The sequence below is a fragment of the Echinops telfairi genome, unplaced genomic scaffold, assembly GCF_000313985.2.
Source record: "Echinops telfairi isolate 266 unplaced genomic scaffold, ASM31398v2 ScPeMD7_5;HRSCAF=22, whole genome shotgun sequence".
Taxonomy (NCBI): Eukaryota; Metazoa; Chordata; class Mammalia; order Afrosoricida; family Tenrecidae; genus Echinops; species Echinops telfairi.
The window spans coordinates 12,269,707-12,290,157 of NW_022103901.1; the positions used below are offsets into that span (position 1 = coordinate 12,269,707).

Sequence of the window (20,451 nt, forward strand, 5' to 3'; positions counted from 1 at the left end):
GGGGCTGAGGGTCGGACAGCCCGACCCTGTGAGACCCAGATTGTGTGTTGTGTGACCATTGTTTTCCCTTGGCCTCCGTCTCCCCATCTGCAGGATAAAGAGCTTGAAGGGCACTAGGTCACTGGTCCTCAAACTTGTCTGGTCCCCAGGAGAAGTTCAAACTACACTTTTGCAGGGACATCCTCCCTCTAACCGCTGGACCAGATGCTCTTGGGCAGGGATGATGGGGACAGAATACTGTTCATCGTTTTAAAGTCCCCTGGGTGGGAGGGATGAGGAACCCTGGTGGCCGAGTGGTTATGTGTTGGAGTGCTAACTTTAAGGTCAGCAGTTCAAAATCACTGGCCACTTTGCAGGAGAAGAGAAGGCTTTCTACTCCCCCAAAGAGTTATAGTCTCAGAAACCCACAGGGGCAGTTCTACCCTGCTCTATAGGGCTGTTATGAGTCGAAATTGACTCAATGGCAGTGAGTTTTTTGAGTTTGAGGGTGGATGGAGTGGAGGGGCTCGGATGTGACGTGCAGCCAGGCGTGGGCACAACTCTACAGGCCCCTCCAGCTCTGAGAGTTTGCGGTTCCCACAGGAAAGTGCCAAACCTCAGCACGGCCCTTCATTGCAGCTACAGAGTACATGCTGAGCCATAAGCTACTTCCTGTCACCTTCAGAGTCCCAAAGGTCCCAAAGACACCTAACAGCAGGCGTCCTCAAACTACGGCCCTCGGGCCACATGCAGCCCCCAAGGACATTTATCCGGCCCGCCGGGTGTTTTTGCCCCATTTTGTTTTTTACTTCAAAATGAGATATGTAGTGTGCATAGGAATTTGTTCATAGTTTGTTTGTTTTTTAACTGTAGTCCAGCCCTCCAACGGGTCTGAGGGACAGTGAACTGGCCCCCTGTTTAAAAAGTTTGAAGACCCCTGGGTAAGAGGAACCAGGCAGTGAAGCAGTCATTCACTTCAGTGAAGTCCGGCCCCCAGGACAATATGCAACCACCCCCGCTGGGACATGGATCAGGGTACAGTGGGGAGCAGGGGGCAGGGGACAGGAGGGCAAAGGGGTTAGGACTTGGATCCCAGAGGTCTGAGACGGTCAGGGATGCTTGGCTGCCCAACAAAGGGGAGGTGATCTAGCCAGATCTTTCTGAAACCTGAGCGTTGGGGTGGAGGAGAGGGGGAGGAGGGACTACCTGGCCCTGAGGGTCCTCCCACCAGCACGCAGCTCCTCCTCTGGATGTCCCTTCCCTGGGGCTGGCCACCTCCACTCGCCCTTGGCTGCCCTCTGTCCCTCAGGACGGGTGAACGGGCCGGGCCACCAGCCAGCTCCATGGACAGGGTCTTTGCCTCTGCTCCCCGGCCAGCTCTGAGAAGGAAAGAAGCGACCACTGTGTGGACTTGCCCCGAGGGGCCCCTTCCGCCTGCTACCCTTTCAGAGGCAGAGAAGGTCACTGGCCCTTGGCTTGACTGTGGAAGAAAGGACGGGAAGATCCCAAGACATTTCCCCAGGTATGAGCCTCCCATGTGTGCTGGGGAGGTGAGGGTAGAATGGGGGGGTAGGGGTGGAGGAGTGGTGGTGGCATTTTTCTCCCAGTGGGATGGTTTATTGCCACAGCTTCACGCTCTGCTCTACGCTTGGCTGCCCTAAAGGCATTCAGTCATCCGACAAACAATTCTCCAGTACCTACCCTGTGCCAGGTGGCCTGTCCTAGAGGAGTCCACAGGCCAGCTGGGGAGGAAATCGTAAGGATGACCACCACGGTTTATGGTGGGCCAGGCCCTGGGGTCACTAGTGTGGGAGTCCACTCGATGGCAGGGAGTTTGAGTGGCGTTTGAAGCCCCGGGGTAAACCTTTCATGGTCTTTGTCAGTTTCTCTCTCATCTAGCAAGAGCTGTAGGGGGAAAAGGCCTCCTTACCAAGTCCATGTTATAGGTGATGAGAGTGAGGTTGACGAGGCGAGGTCACACCGCTAGTAAGGGACGGAGCAGACACGTCTAGCCGCCGGGCTGTGCTGCTTCCTGCTTAGAGACCAGGCCGGGAGGGACACGAACAAAGAGGCGGAGAGCCCTGGAGACTCGCCATTCACAGAAGGTGGGGAAGAGTTAGGCCACATCTTCTCTAAGCTTCCCAGGGTGCGGGGCATGAGCAGACAAGAGAGACCCAAGCTTAGAACTAGAGCAGTGGTGCTCAACCTATGGGGCCCGACCCCTTTGGGGGTCCAACGACCCTTTCACAGGGGTCGCCTGATTCATCACAGTAGCAAAATGACAGTGATGAAGTAGCAGTGAAAATCATGTGATGGTTGGGGGGGTCACCACCACGGGAGGAACTGTATGAAAGGGTCGCGGCATTGGGAAGGTTGAGCACCACTGAACTAGATGGTGAGGGAGGCCTTGGGAGGCCAGAGAGAACTCTTAGATGCACTGGGATTTGAGGCCGGTGGGAATAGGGTCAGGGATCCTTCTCTCGAATCCTTGGGCCAGGTAGAGGATAGAGTGAGGGGATTTGAGGAGTCCTGGCCACTTTCTTGGAAGCTGTTCCCCCCCCACCCCCCTCACAGGGCAGGAGTTGCTGTGGCTAGGGGGCTGGAGGAAGCAGTGTTGGAGCAGTCTGAAAGGTGGGTGGCCCCAATGTCTGAGAGCTGGGGGAAGGCCCAGATACCTATGGGCCCCCCCTCCCACAGCTCCCAGCTCTATCTCCCAGCCGTCCTAGGCCAGGCAGAGCGAGGACAAAAGCTGATTATTCCACTGGGGGCTGTGCCAGGCTCCATGAATGGGGTATTGAGAACACTGTGCCCGAATCCAGATAAGTTTTCATCCTTTCCCCAGGCAAGCTGTGTGAATGCCAGGGCAGAGGCAAAGCCAGGGAGTGATGGGGTAGGTAGCAGATTCCCTACTGGGAGGCCCCTCCGCTCCTCATGCCCACTGGCACCTCAATCTCAATAGATTTCAAGCCAAACCATCCTCCCTCCCCGCTCCTCACCTCCTCCTGTAGCGACAGACCCTAAGAATGGGAATCAACTGATGACCCCTGGGCTGTAATCACCCCCAACCAATGGCAGCCCAGTTCTGCCCATTCAACCTCCCTGATAATGTTCACATCTGTCTTTCGCTGCCCCTGACAATCAGGGATCTGGGTAACTGCACCAGCCTCTGTTCTCTCCTCCTTTTGATCCATTGTCCACATACTTAATGGCCTGCTCTTGATACAAGTGTGTGCAAGAAACGGGGGCCATGGGGAGGCCTTCTGGGGTGCTGGATCCCTGGTGTGAATATTCACTGCTCTCTGTACTTACTGAGTACACACTTTCCCACAGATAGGCCTCCAGGTTGCTGCTGTTCGTTGGCATTGAGTTGATGCCCGCTCACAGTGGCCCTACGTGTACAGAGTAGAACTGCTCTGTGACGTTTTTGTAAAACTCGGACCTTTTGGAAGCAGCCCGACAGGCCCTTCTTCTAAGGCATAGCCTGGATGGGTTTGAACCTCCAACCTTTAGGCTAGTTGTTGGGCTAGTAGTTGCTCCACGTATGGACTCTGTCAGGGCTCTCCCTCCCATAAGAGGAGAGTATCCAACATAGCATCAATCACCATTTTTGCAGCCATGTGCATTATATTTTCATTCTCCTTCCCCTTTAAACAGACTCATTACCTCAGACTTTCATTTTCAAGAGAAACTTGATATGGTGCCAGATCCATGGGACACCAGAATTCTTTGCTACAAATTTGGTTGGGGCCATCCAATCCCTACACACAGCAGAGAAACAAAAGCAAAAACACCGCCTTCCTATCAATAGAAGGCACTCATTAAGATAATGGATGAAAAGAAAACAATAACTATATTGTCTATATCACCCTGAAATTATCTGGGTTGCCACCAGATGCAAGAGTCAGGAGCAGTGTACTGCTGGTCAGAAGATACGAGTGAGCCACCAGCCAGCCAGCTGGGAGACATGAATCAGAAACTACCATGAGAAAAAGGGAATGAGATTAAAACAAAATCATGATGCGAATCACCTTATCCCCACCATGATAGCCCAATTCTAAAATTAAAAAAAAAAAAGAAACCAATAAACGGTGGCGAGATTGGAATTCTTCTCACTGTGGTGGGCTTATCGATAGGTACAACCATTGTTGTCAATAGGTACAACCCTTGTGGAAAGCGATGTGGAGGCAACCCCAAATCACTGGACATTGGAATCCTTCTGCTGAGCCTATTTCCCAAAGAAATAAGATACCAATAGATGTGTTCTCTCCATGTTTGCAGCACAGTCCACAAGAGCAGTAAGTTGGAAACAGTCCAAATATTCATGAGTAGAAAGACCCAAAACAAACAAACAAACAAAAAACCATTGTTGAGAATGAGTGTGTTTGGAGTAGAGACCCAAAACCCATCGGTAGACAATAGGACAATCCCTCACAGAAGGGTCACAGGAAGGGATGAGTCAACCAGGGTGCAGTGCAGCACCAATGAAACACACAATATTCCTCTGGTTTTTGAGGCTTCCTCACCCCTGATCATCAAAACTTTGGTCCTGACTTTTAGTTCTGGCTAGACCAGAGCATGTACACTGGTAGAGCTAAGAGCTCAGGACACACAGAATCCAGGTCAAATAAACCCCTCAGGAAAGAAATGGGAGTAGCAAAAGCAGGAGGGTAGGGGAAAGGTGGGGGAAACCTATCATAATGATCACTGCATAAACCTCCCCCAAGGGGGACGAACAACAGAAACATGGATGAACAGAGACAGTGGTCAGTGTAAGATATGAAAACAGTATTAATTTATAATTTATCAAGGAGTCACAAGTGGGGGGGGGAGGATCTGATACCAAGGGCTCAAATAGAAAGTAAATGTTTAGAAAATGATGATGACAATATACGTACAACTATGCTTGATACAATTGCTGTATGGAATGTTATAAGAGCTGTAAGAGCCCCCAATAAAATGATTTTTAAAAAACACACCAAAAAAAGGCAGGCTTGGCAACAAATGTGCTTGACACAATAAATGTAATGTATGGATTATGATAAGAATTGTATGAGCCCCCAATAAAATGATTTTTTAAAAAAAGGTGGGCTTCTGTTCTCAGGCATCTAATCTTCTATTCTGGTTTCCCAGACAAGAAGGTAACATACCTGCCTAATGATCTTGACCATCTACCACCCCCTTATTTGGACAACTTAAAATCCACTTCAACAGAGGAGGCCTCACCTCAACTAGGTCAATTTCCTATGATGCAGAGAGAGGGAAGAAGACCAACCAGCTACTGTATGCAACATTATCCTAACAGTCACCCCAGATTAACGGGCACCCTACAAGAGTGATGAGTGACCTTTACCAGAAACTCAAGTCGAGAGGTGCGAGGGTGGAAGGCATGTCTGTCTTGGAGAAGGAGAGACACTAAACTTGGTCAGTGGGTTAACCGATGGGGCATCCTGCCATTGGGAAAAACACACTCACCATTAAGTATCATGTCCCTCAGGTGACCCAAGCTGTATACTATAGACAACCTGAACTTTAGACTCTGCCCTTTCAAGATGCACAACATCCTGTAGGACATCCCAGAAGGATCCACATTTGAACTCCTACTAAGTGAACAGGACTTTACCTTAAATGCATCGGTAGCAGAATAAAGGAACTGAAATGCTTCCATGGGTCTAAGGCTGAAATGCCCTACTCTGAGAAGAAACAGATGACTATTATCCAAGGCTTATGGATGAGGAAGTCATTGGATCTTGGTTCAAAAATTCATGCCTTGAGGATGCCCAATAAATGGCAACTATTTCCCTATTCTCTTTGCCTTTTTACAACATGTGCAGTACAGTTCTACTTTTATGAATGAACATTATTGAAAATGTTGCCCTATTGCCAACGCTCATTGTTTATGTAAACAGTGCACAGTCACCTAGGTTGTTAATCTGTACAAATCAACAATCTATGTATTTTTGTCACATAAAAACCAGTCCTATGCTTGTATACTTTCTTTTTCTCAATAGTTTTTTCAATTCTATACTCTTGGCTAAATTAAGGATACTATCAACAAAACTATCATATGCCCCATGAGGATAATTTATAATTTCCTTCCACAACATCATAATAATGTCTTTAAAGTGAACCAAAGACATATATAAGTCATAGTTATATGATTGAATTTTGAGCGCACACTTAATTGTACCCCAGATCTAAGAACGATTAGTTCTTATGACATAGCCCTGCTCGATGCCCACCCCCATGATGTGGACATTGAAGATGCATGTGCTGTAGCAAAGTGTGGTGAAGAAAACAGATGGTTCCCGGCTCTCAGGAAGATTAGCCTCTGAGTCTTAAAGACTTGCTTTAAGACAAGCAGCCATCTGATTGAGGTGTCAGCTACACCCACTCCACCAGTCTATATGATGAAGATTTGTAAATATTAAAAATGAAATCTAGAGCAGGAAATGGCATTCGAGTCTAAATTCTAAACACCCTGTTTTCAAAAGGATGTAGTTGACAGTGAAAGCCCAAAGCCCGTTCGCAGGGTACCCCATGTGGATTTTGCCTCAAGAGGATGCCTCTGACTGTGGACCAGGGATGGAAAAGGCCTTGTTACCAGACAGAGTGCATGGAAGTGTGGATTCCTGCTGTTGGTAGTGTGATCTAAATGTGACGGCTTGTCGTTTCACCTACCTCGTGATCCAAAGTGTAATTCTTGTATACGCTTGGTATCATGCTTATGAAATATTGTAAAATATTTTCTATTTCATTTCAGATGGAGCGTTTTCTCTGTTTCATTCTGTTGCTGTTGTTGGGCCAGTTGTTTGTGTTTTTGTTTTGATTTGGTATGTTTTTCTGTATATGGAACCCAAGCAAGGTAAACCTATAGAGACAAGTGAACAGTTTCAAAGAGACATGGCAGGGAAGGTGGGGTAGAAATGGAAAATTAATAGCCACAAGTACAAGGAAGAAGAAATATCCTGGAATTGACAGTGATGCTGGTTGTACAACTCTTATGAATGTGATTCAATAATGTAATGTATGGTATTTAAATTGTATGTCGGTGAAATTGTTTGAAAGTAATCAACTTCTTTTTTCTTTTTTTAAAGAAGATACTAGAGGGCTCTGTAGAGAAGTCTCCGGGTTGGGACTTTACCCTCTGGGTACATCCCTGTGGACACTGGTAAGGAATTTAGCAGTGGAGTGAGGTGAACATCTGTGTTTTCCCCGACAGTTACTTGGGTCACCAGCCTTTAGGCTACACTGCCCAAGATGATGGAGTCAGAGCTCTCAGCAGAGCCACGTGGACCCGTCATTGGTTGGGTGCAGACAACCTTCCCACTCTCATCTCTTTGTCTTGATTTTGCACAGCCAGGAGTCCCAGGTGGTGGACATTCCATTGACTCCTAACCAAAGGGTTGGAGGTTCAAGTCTACTCAGAGGCACCTCAGAAGAAAGACCTGGTGATCAACGTCTGAAAAACCAGTTGTGACACTCTAGGAGCGGATGGCTGGAGCTAGACGTTAAAACTCAAAAAGCTAAAAAACAAACAAAAAAAAAGCTCACTGTTACCCAGTTGGTTCCGACTCATAGTGACCCTATGGCAAGCCAATCACAAAAGGGCAAATAGTATGCAACTGAAAGGGTTGATGATAGGGAAAGAAAGAAAAAGGCAAATATATAAAGAGCAAAGTTTACGAGTGGTTATCAGGAGCGGGAAGGGGATGAGGGCAAGCCAGGGAGGGAGGGAGTTAACAATGATAGAAAAATCACAATGGAATCATCGGTGCATAGCTGAGTCCTGTAATTGCTGTGAAGAAGTTGTCCATCGGTCAAAGGTTGCATTGGCCAAGTTGTGTGATAGATACATTGAGGGCAAGGACCAAAAGCCAAAGAGTAGCTGCTAAGCTGCCTGTGTCCAGGCAAACACATCATGGGCTTGGTTCCTTGGTTTGGAGGTTAAGACTTAGGGTGTGGTGAGGCCATCCCCATTCATGGGCCTAACCCTACGCTCAGTGCTTCTGGTCTACCTCCTAGTCTCATGTGTAGCGCCTGGAGTTTAATGAGGGGGTTTCAAAGAGTTCGTGGGAAAATGAAATGAAAACATAATGGAGTTTTTCCATAAACTTTTCGAAGCCCCTAAGTGACCATCCAAGGTACAACAATTGGTCTATACTCACTTGAAGCCATAGAAGAAGGAGAATCAGGAAGAGGAGAAGGATGTTTCTATGAACCTCCTTTGCCTTGAGACCAGAAGAACTAGATGGTACCTGGCTACCATCACTTAATGTTTGGGTCAGAAATTCCACAGAAGACTCCTGATCAAAAGAGGGGAACTGAAGAACAAGACTGCAAATTCGCATGAACTCTAGACTTTATGGAGCCATGGAGGGTGGATGGACCCCTGAATCAAGTGCCATAGATAATCTTTAAACTTTTCAACCAAAACTATTCCCTGAACTCTTTTTAGAACTGAACAATGTCTTAACTTGACTGATATGTAAGATCTGCCTTGAGCATCACGCTCTTGTAAGATCGGTGGAGGACCCAAAGGACAACAGCTCCTGGAAAGATGGGCTGGGAACCTGAGGGGGCAGCGAGTCCATGTCAAGGAGGGAGGAACAACTCAAAAGAGGAAGATGATGTGACTAGCCTTGCTATCATGCAGAGGGCATTAGAAAGTGGATTCTTGCAGATGCAGTTAGGTGAAATCAGCACCTTATCCTTTGCCCTCTCTTTTGATCCATTCTAAATTTATTCCAGATTTCAGTATTTTCTTCTTTCTTTTTGATTGAGGATTTTATCTGTTTCACTTTGTTATTGTTGTTCGTTTTTGTGGTGGTTTTTTTTCATTCATCTTTTTCTGTATATAAGATCCAGGAGAGGTAACTTTATAGAGACAGTAACTGGATTAGTGGTTCCTTGGGAGGATGGCAGGGGAGGTTGGAGGGAAATGGGGAGCTCATAATGAGAACAAGAAGGAAGAAAACGTTCTACAGCGGATTACGGGGATGATTGAACAACTCTTCTTGATGCGATAGGACTATTGGATTATATGATATGTATATGTGAATGATGTGCCAAAAGAACCATTATTAATTAATTCACGTAAAAAGAGGAAGGTGGGAATGGCTGCATGGATTGAGTGTGATTCGTGACATGTGATTCATGTCCCTAAATTGTGCGTGGAAACCAAACTGAACTGACTGCCATCGAGCGCATTCAGACTCCCAGCGACCCTAAGGCACAGCACAGGGGGGATCTGTCCCCATGGGCTTCCAAGCCTGTAACTCAGGACAGCAGTAGAAAGCCCCGTCTTTCTCCTGAGGAATGACTGGTCGTTCCAAACTGCAGAGCTTGCGGTTGGCAGCCCACTGCCTACCCACTATGCCGCTCGGACTCCTGCCATGGTGGGTGCAGGAACTGTTTAAAAGGGAAGAGAGAAAAGAGAACTCTATGACCTCAGGTCCCCTCTGATGCATATGAGGTCATCATCATGAGTTGGAAGTGATTTCACAGCAGGGGGTTTGGGGCCACAAGCCTGGGCTCCAGCCCAACTTGGCTCCTCACTCATTCCCATACGAGCTCACTCATGTCTCCTCTCCAGGCTGGTGCCGGTGCTGCAGCCAAACTCCAGTGGAAACCTCAGTCCCCTCTGAAGCTTTCACTTCCCCCACCCCCAGCTGGAAGGAACATCCTAGGGCCCTCTCATTCCAGATGTTCCAACTGTGTCTTCTCCACGGCCCCTTGACGGTGCCCCCTGAAAGGCCATCTACTGGCTGGACGCACAAGGAAACCGAGATGGGGATTGGTCCCCAGTTGGTCGAGAAGAGCCGGGGATGGAGGCCGGGAGATGAGAGTCCTGCCCCTTCGCCCCTTTCCCCAGCCCTGTCCTTCCTCCTCCTCCTGCCACTGGGTGAGTGCCGGCACCTCCCATCTTTGACTCTCCCCCTTTCTGCCTCCGTTTCCCCTGCTGCTCAGCTACGGAGGGAGGTGGGCGGTGGGGGATCTGGTTTGAGCTGTCCTTTCCAGTTCTGACCTCTGCTCGGGGTGGATGGAAGAGGGGCGCTCTAGGTTTGGGGGATGCCATGTTGGAGGTGAGGGTTACATGTGCCCAGGTGTGGCCAGGGGGTGACCGTGAGCAGGGAGAGGGAATGGGTGCCCCAGCAGCTGTGTGCGAGGCAGCTGGTAGCCTTGAATCCCATAACCAAGACTCTGGGGCCTTCAGAAAGGCAAAGCCGAGTGATGGTTGCGCCACCTGTAAACTGGGGCGGGAGTATGTGCAGCGGTAGGAGGATAAGATGGGGAGACGTCAGGCGCAGGGAGGTTCAACGACTTGCTCAAAACCACACCGCAAATAAAGGGTACAGCTGGGTGCCAGCGGCATGAGGGGGCAGGCGGGGAAGAGAAGTAGGGTCACTGGCCTAGCCTGTAAAGCAGAAAGCCTGATAACAGGCTTGTAGATGCAGTTAGGTGAAAATGTAAGAGCCTTACAGTTCTCACACACCGCACCCCACGGCGTACTGTACAGCACCCTCTGGGGAACATATTCTGACTCATAGCAACCCTATCTAGCATTTCCAAGGCTATAAATCTTGACAGGATAGCCTCTTCTTTCTCCTGGTGGGTTTGATCCAGCAACCTTGCAGTTAGTCATCGAACACTTCCTCTAATAGTGTCACCAGGGCTCCCTGAGGTACATGTGAGTTCAAACTCCAGGCCATCTAGTTGGTTCGAGTGACCCTAGTGACCCTATAGGACAGAGAGACTTTAACTCTCTATGGAAGTAGAAAGCCTCCTCTTTCCCCCATGGAATGGCTGGTGGTTTCGAACCACTAACCTTAACGTCAGCAGCCCCATGAATAACCTGGTGTTCCCCCAGAGCAGAAATACAAGGGAAAGTAAAAAAGTACTGGCCCTAGGGTTCCCTGATTCATACACACACAGGCTTGTTCCAAACACATGTTTAAGCATGTTCCTGCACTTGGTGGATAGCTGCAGACAAGTTCCCCAAGGAACATACCTGTCTCAGAGGGTGAGTTCAAAAAATTAACACGTCTCATCCAAACAGTGGCTGTCCAGGGAATCTGCTGAGCCAGGTCAATTTAAGACGGAGAGGTCAGCTCCAAAGGCCGTGGCAACTCTTTGTGGGGGTTCTCAAAGGGTCATCTTGATAGATTTTGCTCAAAGAGCTCAGGACATTCATGGGGGCTTATTACGAAGAAGTGTTAAGAAAATCGAAAACTGCACTGGGAAGTTGTGCTCCGAGGAACTCTTGCACTGGCTCATGTTCCTTGAGGAGACAAAGGCCAGAATTCCCTTGGTGGATTCGAACCAGAATCAATCACAAAGCCCATGGACACATTGAAAGCAGAGCCACTGAGAATCTACTGAGTGGCAGGTTCTGAGGAGGGGACCCTGGACCCAGGTGAGACAGGCACGCCCACCTCACCAGTAGAGTCGCTGAAAGGGGCACCTTCCTGGTGCCCAGGCAACCCTCCCAAGGAGGGTTGGTGAAGGCTTAAGAAGGCTATCAGAGCTGGGATAGCCAGGTCAGCCAGCAGGGCAGTCCACGCCGAGAAGACTGCAGGGAGAATGCCTGTGGATCTGATTTGGTCGCTGGTGGGAGATTCAGAAGTAAGAGAAGTAAAGGACAAACTGTTGGAGGGGTAGACCAGTCATTTAAACTGTTGAATACAAAGTGGATGATCTGAAATGTAAATCCCTACAAGACTTTACAATTAAAAATTTGTTGTTTTTTTTTTTTAAAAGTAAGGAGAAGCTGGTCAGGCTATTAGCAGGCTTTGTGGAGAAGAAAGTCTCCATGCTTGGTTTGACCTTGTAGGCAGTCAGTCATAAGCAGAAGCGGGCTTGAGGCACATCTTCCTGGGGACAGCTAAAGGAGTCCTGGTGGCTGGCGCAGTGGTGATGCGCTGGGCTGCTATCTGCAAGGTTAGCAGTTGAAAACCACCAGCGGCTCCTTGGGAGACAGATGGGGCTTTCTACTCCTGGAACGATTTACAGTCTCAGAAACCCCCCAAGGGCAGTTCTACTCTGTTCGACAGGGTCGCTCTGAGTCACCATCAACTCAGAGGCCATGAGTTTGGTTTGGGGTTTTGGAGTGGACCCATGGAAGGGGTGTGAGGCAGGGAGGCTGGTGGGCACAGACAGGACAAGAGATGTTGGGGTTTCAGAAGCACAGGGGTAGTAGAGTCACAGAGGAGGGGGATGGGTGGTGACTGTGGGTTGGGGGAGCAGTTGTGGGTCTAGGGTTGGCAGCCTCTTCTCAGAGAGAGAAGAGGAGCCAATGGTCTTCCTCATTCTGTTTCAGCCAGTGCACTTCAGCCCACTCCACTGCCCTTTCCAGGTAAGTGTCTTTCTCTCCCTCCCCCACCCCCCAGGCACCCAGACCCTCAGAAGACAGGGGGAGGAGGGTAGAAGGACAGAGGGGGGGGAGCACCAATAATACACCCACCTTGGTTGGATCGCCTTTTTACCCAAGGGAGAAATATGGCTTAGAGGGACTGAGCCCAAGTACCCCCGTGCTTCTTGATAAGATGGACGTCCTGTAGATCGGGCCCAGCGATCCCCATACTGCCCACTCCACCCTCTCCACAGAGCTGAGGCTGGTGGGGGGCCCGAGCCGCTGCCGGGGGCGCCTGGAGGTCCTACATGGTGGCTCCTGGGGCAGCGTCTGTGATGATGACTGGGACGTGGTGGACGCCAACGTGGTGTGTCGCCAGCTGGGCTGCGGCCTGGCGCTGCCTGTGCCCCGGCCCCTAGCTTTTGGCCAGGGCCGGGGCCCCATCCTGCTGGACAACGTGGAGTGCCGGGGGCAGGAAGCGGCGCTGAGCGAGTGCGGCAGTCGGGGCTGGGGCGTCCACAACTGCTTTCACTATGAGGACGTGGCTGTCCTGTGTGATGGTGAGCAGGGTCCAGAGCCCCAGGAGGGCAGACAGGTTGTGGGAGGCAGCAGGGCTGCAGGCTAGCGATGGCAAGTGGTATGTGCAGAAGACCAGGCCAGGGGCTGCACAGCGCTGGGGCAGAGCACCCCCTCTCCTGACCCCTTCCAGGGTTCCAGTGTGACCTTGAGCTGAAAGAAAACTTGACTGCTTCCATGCATGCCCTTGAGTGTCCCAGCAGAGCCCCTGGCTCCTTTTTCAAAGGACCTGACTAGGAGCCATGCTGGTCCTAAACTCCACTGGGCAATGAGCGGCAGGGAACACTCAGAGGTTTGACCTTGACTGACAGATGGCAGCCCCACCCCCTAGAGTCTCTGATTTGGTCATTCTCACAAGAGCTCCAGGAGCCCTCTCGGTGTGGTGGGTTATGTATTGGGCTGCTAACCACAAGGTCAGCAGTTTGACTGCACCAGCCTCTCGGCAGGAGAGAGATGACGCGTTCTACTCCCCTCGGGATTTACACCCTTGAAAACCCACAGGAGCAGTTCTACTTCGTCCTATTGGGGCGCTATGTGTTGGAATCCACTCAATGGCAGTGAGTTTGGGTTTTGGCTGTTGACAAGTGCACTAGCCTTAAGTGGCCCGGGACTCTGCTCCCATGCCCAGAGGAGTTTTTAGCCAAAACCTGAGGGATCCGTTGCCCCCATCACCTTACACAGCCTGAGGGTCTGAGGATGGATTCCAGAAAGGTCATGGGTTTTCCTCTTTCCCACCTTGCTTCCTTCTCAGAGTTCTTGCCCACTCAGCCCCCAACGAGGAAGGTGCTAACCATCCCGGCTGTCCCCACCGATGCCCAGAATGGGAAAGGTGAGTCACAGTGACGTGAGGGGGTTGGGGGGGCGGGGTGACTGCCTGGCTCTTCTGGCTCTTTCCTTAGGTAGTGAGACAAGAGGAATTACACATGGGTGAGGCCCTGCCCTGACCCCCTGTGAGCCCTTCAGGCAGCTCCTCATCTGGATAGAGAAATAGGGAACCGGTCACTCTGTGGAATGATAAAAAATACAGTCAGCCCAGACTTAGGGAACACGGGAAGTGGGTGTGGGGACTGGAGCTTAGTCTACAGTACGGATGGAGGAATTTTTTTCTGCCCAGGGCCATTTGCATATTCATAAGATCATTCAAGGGCCAGACCGGTCAAACATTTCATTCACCTCACCCCTAATGTGGTGGCTAAGGAGCCTGAGGGGTGAAGTGTTTACATGTCGGGCTGCTAATAAGATCAGCAGTTCAAAACCACCAGCCACTGGGCAGGAGAAAAAAGAGGCTTTCTCCTCCTGTAAAGAGTTACCGTCTCAGACACCCAGAGAGGCAGTTTGACCCTCCCCTCTCGGGTGGCTATGAGTGGGACTCAGATGGCAGTGAGAAGGTGACGGCTGGACTTGCTTCCCTTTGGTGAAGGGCGTAGTGTCAGCTGGTACTGGTGTGTGTGCGAGCCTTACGTGGTCTGTGGGTGGGACATTCCCCCCTTGTGGTCTACAGCAATGACGAGGATGAGGAAGTAGGGGAAATTGTCCCTAGAGAGAGTCACATAGAGAGGCAAGGCCATAGAAGAAGGAAATCGTTAGAACAGGGAAAGCTTCGTGGAGAATGCACTGTTGATGCCAGACCTTGGGCTTTGGGGGTGCCCTGAGCAGGGTCCCCAGGGAGCAGCATCTCCTAGACCAGGGCATGGGAGGTTGGTATTGGTTTTAGGAGTAGCATAGTTCTTTGACCTGTTCTGTGACCCCCCCACATCACCCCCAAGCTGAACAAGGGGCCCAGAGCCTGAGCAGGGTCCCCTGGGTGTGAGGTCCTGGGGTACCAGGCGCTGTGGGTCTGTGGGGAGCATTGCCTGTGAAGGGTGGTTTAGGTCCACTTTTGGAGGCTGAGCCCTGTGGGAGGTGTGCCCCTCACCAGGTGAAGGAAGCGTGCGCCTGGCGGGGGGCACCGGCCCATGTCAGGGCCGAGTGGAGATCCTGCACGGCGGCCTGTGGGGCACTGTGTGCGATGACGACTGGGGGCTGCCGGACGCCGCGGTGGTCTGCCGCCAGCTGGGCTGCGGGGGAGCCCTGGCAGCCACCACCAACGCCTTCTTTGGCTACGGCACTGGGCACATCATGCTGGACAACGTGCACTGCGAAGGAGGCGAGCCCCGCTTAGCAACCTGCCTGAGCCTGGGCTGGGGCGTGCACAACTGCGGCCACCACGAGGACGCCGGCGTGCTCTGCGCAGGTGCAGGCTCCAGGGGCGGGGCCAGCGGCGGAAGGGGGTGTCTCTGGGTGGGGGCGGGGCCACGACCTCAGCCGATGGTGGGGCTCTGCCCAGAAAATTGAAAAAGCCAAGTCAAGTCAGAGCTAAGGAGGGCACTTAGCTGCCCTGGTGGTGTAGTGGTTACACGTTACCTTTTGCACACCCTTTGCCCTTTCTAGCACGATTTCATAATACATACATCTAATAATCATGTCTGCTATATGAGCAAGACTCTAATGAGACTTGCTCTGCAAACCCCTCAAGACTGGGTGTCCCTCACTGGAAGATGAGGCCTTTCTGGATCTCCGGGTCCTGGGTTTCATTCAGAATGGGGCACCGCTGAGAACAACGTGTCTCATGATACCATAGCCAAGGAGAACCTTGAAGAAGCTTGCTGGTGGGCGCCTCCATGGACTGTAAACGTGCTCTGCTCCTTGGGAAGCACTGTAACATTCCAAAGCTGGGCAGCCTCCCTGGCACCCCAGCTGGGGCTAGGCCCCCAGCCCTGGAAGTAAAGTCTGTTGCCTTCTTCCAGAACACCCTCCCATTCTCCCCTGACAGCCCAACGCTGAGGAGCAACCGGATAAACCACTGATCTGCCCTTCCCTTCTCTCCTGCTCTAGTGCTAAATCCCACTCTCACCGCCCTGCCGCCCTCGGCCACAAGAGAGGACTGGGCTTGGCACACAGACCCACTGGGTAAGGAGGGGGGTGCCGAGGGCAAGGTGCGTGGCGCTGGGGATTGGGAAGGCTGCCCCAGATGGGGACCCTAAACGTACCAGGCCAGTGCTTTGGGCCAGGTGGAGGGTGAAAGAATAGATCGACAGATGGAGCAGATGAAATCCACAGACCTCCCAAAAGTTGGGTGGGCAGTCAGAAATATCTTTCAAGTGTTGGCAGAATATTTGGGGTGGTGCTGAGATTAAAAATTGAGAAACCTGGTGACAGACAAAAACCTGAACCGATGAGAGAATTATTTGGAACGAAAGCTAGGGAAATTATCAGAGATTAAGGTAATGTTGAGAATTAAGAGTTCGATTCATTCCCATGAGAACCCCCATCCTAGGCTGGACAACATGGAGAGGATTGAGATAAAAGCTGGGGTGCGGGTCTGGCACACTGGAGGGGCCCTCGGTAGCACCCCTGTGCCCTGCTTCAAGCAAATTGACCTCCTTGTCTCCTTCGAATGCTCTAGAGGCCTTGTCTCCGCAGCTACCGGTGCCCTGCCTTCTAAGGAGTCCACACAGCTCACCACAAGCACCTGGGCTGTGGCCAAGAAAAGTAAGTGGGGGAGTGCGGGTGGCATGGGGTGGGGGTGGGGGTGGGGGCGCTAGGGCAGGGCCAGGCTGGGGCTTTGACCCGGAGCCAGCTGCCCCTCTGGCCACGGGCCTGTGCGCCCCGCAGGCGGGCGGCTGCGGCTGGTGGGCGGCCCGGGCCCGTGCCGCGGCCGCGTGGAGGTGTTGCACGCCGGGGGCTGGGGCACCGTGTGCGACGACGACTGGGACTTTGCGGACGCGCGTGTGGCCTGCCGCGAGGCGGGTTGCGGCCCCGCGCTGGGCGCCACGGGCCTTGGCCACTTCGGCTACGGCCGCGGCCCCGTGCTGCTGGACAACGTGGGCTGCGCCGGCACCGAGACCCGCCTGAGCGACTGCTTCCACCTGGGCTGGGGCCAGCACAACTGCGGCCACCACGAGGACGCGGGCGCGCTCTGCGCAGGTGAGGCGCGCACTGCGGCACGGGCGGGGCGGGGCGGGACCGGAACCGACCGGAGTGAAGGATTGGCTGGGCCGTGCTGGCCTGCGCCAATAGGGCGGGCGGGGCCTGATAGGGGTGGGCGGGGCCACGCGTGAGGACGTATGCGCCCGAAAAAGTCGCTCTGCGGCTGCGCGATATGGGCAGGGCCGAAAAGGGTGTTTCCTCTGCAGTGCAGAGTGCGGCGCGGCCTGGGGAGGGCGCCCGCCCGCCCGCCCGCCCTGCGGCAGGGAGGGGCAGGGCGGGCCGGAGGCGAGGCGTAAAGCCAAGTGCACAGATAATGGTGCAAGCATGTGTAAGGGCCGGGTAGCTGTTGCTCTTTGCGGACCACCAAGCTTTAGTAAGCAAAGTTGATCTGACCATTGGGAGGAGTCAGTGGGCCGGCAGGACGTTTTTTAAATGATTCTGATCATTGGTTGGTATTGGAATTGAGGTCTTACCACCATTCTGTCTTGCTTGACTATGAAGGTTTTGCTTTGGGTTCCAGGGCCTAAGGTTCAAGAGGTAGGGGATTTGTGCCCAAACCAACCCAAACCAAACCCACTGCCCTGAAGCAGACTCCTAACAACCCTACAAGACAGAAGGCTGTAGATCTTTCTGTCCCCAGAACAGGTTTCTCTTGGGCAAGCAGGAGGTGACCTGGTCCCAAGGAACATGTTCTCCCATGTGACTGCCCCTTCTTTCTCTCTGTCCTTGCTGAGACAGGCCCAGAGGAGCTGGGGCTGCAAGCCCAGCAAGATGGTTCTGAGACCACCCCAGTGCCCACTCCTCGACCCAGAGACGGTAGGTACCCACGGGCCCCAAGAGTGAGGTAGGCACATCAGGATAGAAGGGACTTGGGTTGGGGAAGCCAGGCCTGGGGTCGTACAGCAGAGAAGGTTTACACAGGACCTGGATTCATGTCTTTTGTGCTGGCCTCCAGCCTCATTCTCAGTGGGATGGTGTCCGGGAGAATGGAGGTGACTGTAAGCTAGATCCATCTAGAGCAGTGGTGCTCAACTTGTGGGTTGTGGCCCCTCTGGGGTCGAACGACCCTTTCACAGGGCTGCCCAATTCATCACAGCAGAAAAATGAGTGATGAAGTAGCAACGAAAATATTTTTATGGTGGGGGAGTCACCACCACGTGAGGAACTGCGTGACAGGGTCGCAGCATGAGGAGGGTTGAGAAGCACTGATCTAGAGAGTCAGGATATGAGGTCACAATGAAGGAGGAGGAGGAGGGGTAGAGGAGTGGAAGGGACAGTGAACTTCAGGGGACCTCCAATGACCTGGGGTTGCAATCGGAGATTCAAACACAGGACTGGTAATGCACTTAACATACCCTGTGGCCTTTTTCTTCCAATCCTAGCAGTCTGAGTTTGGGCTGACACTGTCCAACTTCAGTCTCATTTATCTGCCTGGTCTAGCTTGGGAGTGGCTGGGCATGGGTCAGCCCCTTCCAGCCATGTACCTAACAGGACCCCCCCTCCATACACACACACAGGGCATCTGCGTCTGGCTAGCGGAGCCCACCGGTGTGAGGGACGTGTGGAGCTCTTCCTGGGCCAGCGGTGGGGCACCGTCTGCGATGATGCCTGGGACCTTCGGGCAGCCGGCGTCCTGTGCCGCCAGCTGGGCTGTGGCCAGGCCCTGGCGGCCCCGGGCGAGGCCCACTTTGGCCCAGGCCGAGGCCCCATCCTCCTGGACAACGTCAAGTGCCACGGGGACGAGAGTGCCCTGCTGCTCTGTTCTCACATCCGCTGGGATGCCCACAACTGTGACCACAGCGAAGATGCCAGTGTCCTGTGCCACCTGTCGTGACCAAGCAGCCCTCATGGAGTGACCACCTCTCTGGGAGTTGGCGGTGGCTGGTTCCTCCTCCTCCAGGAAGCCTTCCCCCTGGGGTGAGGACTACAACTCCAGTGTTCTTCCTCTCCAGACTGTGAGTCCCTGAGGAGAGGGCTCGGGCTCCAGCCCCATCAACTTGTGTGACCTCAGCCTGTCATCGCACTCCTGGGTCCCAGTTCAATGAAATCCCCCAGGTTCTGCTCAACCCAAATGGGAAACAGGACAAGGAAATACACTTCTCACCTCCCTCCTGTGGGGCTCCTTCCTGCCGGGATGCAGACCCGGAAGACTCAGCGGCTCTCTCCATCGCCTTCCCTGATCTTTGGGATTCCCCACCCACCCACCCAAAATAGGGAAGGCAGAGAGGACCGCAGCTCTTGCTGTGAGATCAACAGAGCTACAGAGGAACCCGGGCCATTGCCCTGCCCCACTCTGTGAGGGTCTGGGCTCTGATTGGTGCTCTGCTTGAACATGGGGACTGGGATGGGGGGCCGGGGGGGAAGGGCAAAGCAGGAACAGTGGCTCCTTCCTGCAGCTGGGTCCACCCTCTGTTTTTTGCTGCCCCTGTGGCACAGCTTCCACTTTGCAGACGCAAAGAACCTGGTGGCCCGTAGCCACCCATCCCTCAGTGCCAAGTCAATAAAGCAATGCCCCCCCACCTGTGTCTCCAAACAGAAGCCAGTGCATCTGTGGCCTCGGGGCAGTACAAGGGGAGGACCAGAGCTTGAGGGTGGAGGGTTGTCTGAGAGCATCCCCGGTGAGCTCACAGAGCTCGGGAAATGCTGACTCACAGTGGCAGGCTTATGGGGCACCCAGAGAGCAGCCTGTAGCTCATCCCACCTGCAATCTGCAAGCCTGCTGAGATGCAGGGGCTGGTCCAGCCCCCAGTTTCTGTCTGCGTTTCTGATGACCGCCATATGGCATCACCACAGACTCAGTGGCTTGAGACAAAACAGCCTGTGATCTTGCATTTCTTGGGGTCTGAAGTCAAAAATGGGTCTCGTGGGCTAAACCCAAGTGTCGGCAGAGATGGTTCCTTTTGGAGGCTCGAGGCGGGAAGCTGAGCCCCTGCCTTCTCCAGCTTTGAGAGGCTGATGGCTGGATTCCTGGCGGCCTTCCAGCCAGGAATAACATCACCCTAATCTATCCCAAGCCACATCTCCTCTGACTCTTCTTCCCTCTGCCATCTTTTTAAAATCCTTGTGATCGTGCTAGGCATCTTAGTAACCTGGTAGATTACATGTTGGGCTGCTCACTGCAAGGTCGGCAGTTCGAACCCACCAGCGACTCCTTGGGAGAAAGATGAGGCTTTCTGCTCTTGTAAAGATTTACAACCTAGGAAACTCACAAGGGCAGTTCTTTTCTGTCCTACAGGGTCCCTGTGAGTCAAAATCGACTAGATGACAGTGAATTTGGCCTTGTTTGGGTGATGACCCTGGCCCACGTGGGTAACCTAGAATTATAATGATAAATATTAATATATACAATATATATACTTCCTCAGTACCAAGTCAATAAAACACTTCATTCACCCCATATCCTATCATATTCTATTATTATACAACAATAGAATAGAATCACGTATATCATAATATGATAATATATAGTCACGTAATAATAATCTCAAAAGCCCTTAACTTAATCACACCTGCAAAAGCTCTGAAACCAGACAAGATAACATATTTACAGATTACAGGGATTCAACAATGGGGGTACC

General features: G+C 52.3%; 1 protein-coding gene across 7 annotated transcripts; it reads left to right on the plus strand.

Annotated features, from left to right (window-relative positions):
• Window positions 1-1,283: 1,283 nt before the first annotated feature.
• SSC4D (scavenger receptor cysteine rich family member with 4 domains) lies at window positions 1,284-19,095 on the plus strand. 7 transcript variants are annotated; one of them, XM_045285906.1, is made up of 12 exons: window positions 1,284-1,501; window positions 7,074-7,147; window positions 9,572-9,880; window positions 12,296-12,331; window positions 12,583-12,888; window positions 13,656-13,733; window positions 14,823-15,137; window positions 15,779-15,853; window positions 16,367-16,435; window positions 16,559-16,870; window positions 17,612-17,689; window positions 18,391-19,095. In XM_045285906.1, exons 3-12 carry the CDS (start codon window positions 9,682-9,684, stop codon window positions 18,705-18,707), a joined length of 1,785 nt encoding a protein of 594 aa, XP_045141841.1. In that variant the 5' UTR covers window positions 1,284-1,501; window positions 7,074-7,147; window positions 9,572-9,681; the 3' UTR covers window positions 18,708-19,095. The 7 variants fall into 7 exon arrangements, with proteins under 7 accessions (XP_045141841.1, XP_045141845.1, XP_045141842.1 ...); XM_045285910.1 differs by having other exon boundaries at window positions 9,682-9,880; XM_045285907.1 differs by having other exon boundaries at window positions 7,077-7,147.
• Window positions 19,096-20,451: the final 1,356 nt, after the last annotated feature.

Coding starts and splice junctions, on each gene's coding strand:
- SSC4D (XM_045285906.1), top strand. CDS start 9,682: ATGTTCCAACTGTGTCTTCTCCACGGCCCCTTGACGGTGCCCCCTGAA. Junction 15,138..15,778: donor CGCCGGCGTGCTCTGCGCAG/GTGCAGGCTCCA, acceptor CTCCTGCTCTAG/TGCTAAATCCCACTCTCACC. Junction 16,871..17,611: donor CGCGGGCGCGCTCTGCGCAG/GTGAGGCGCGCA, acceptor TTGCTGAGACAG/GCCCAGAGGAGCTGGGGCTG.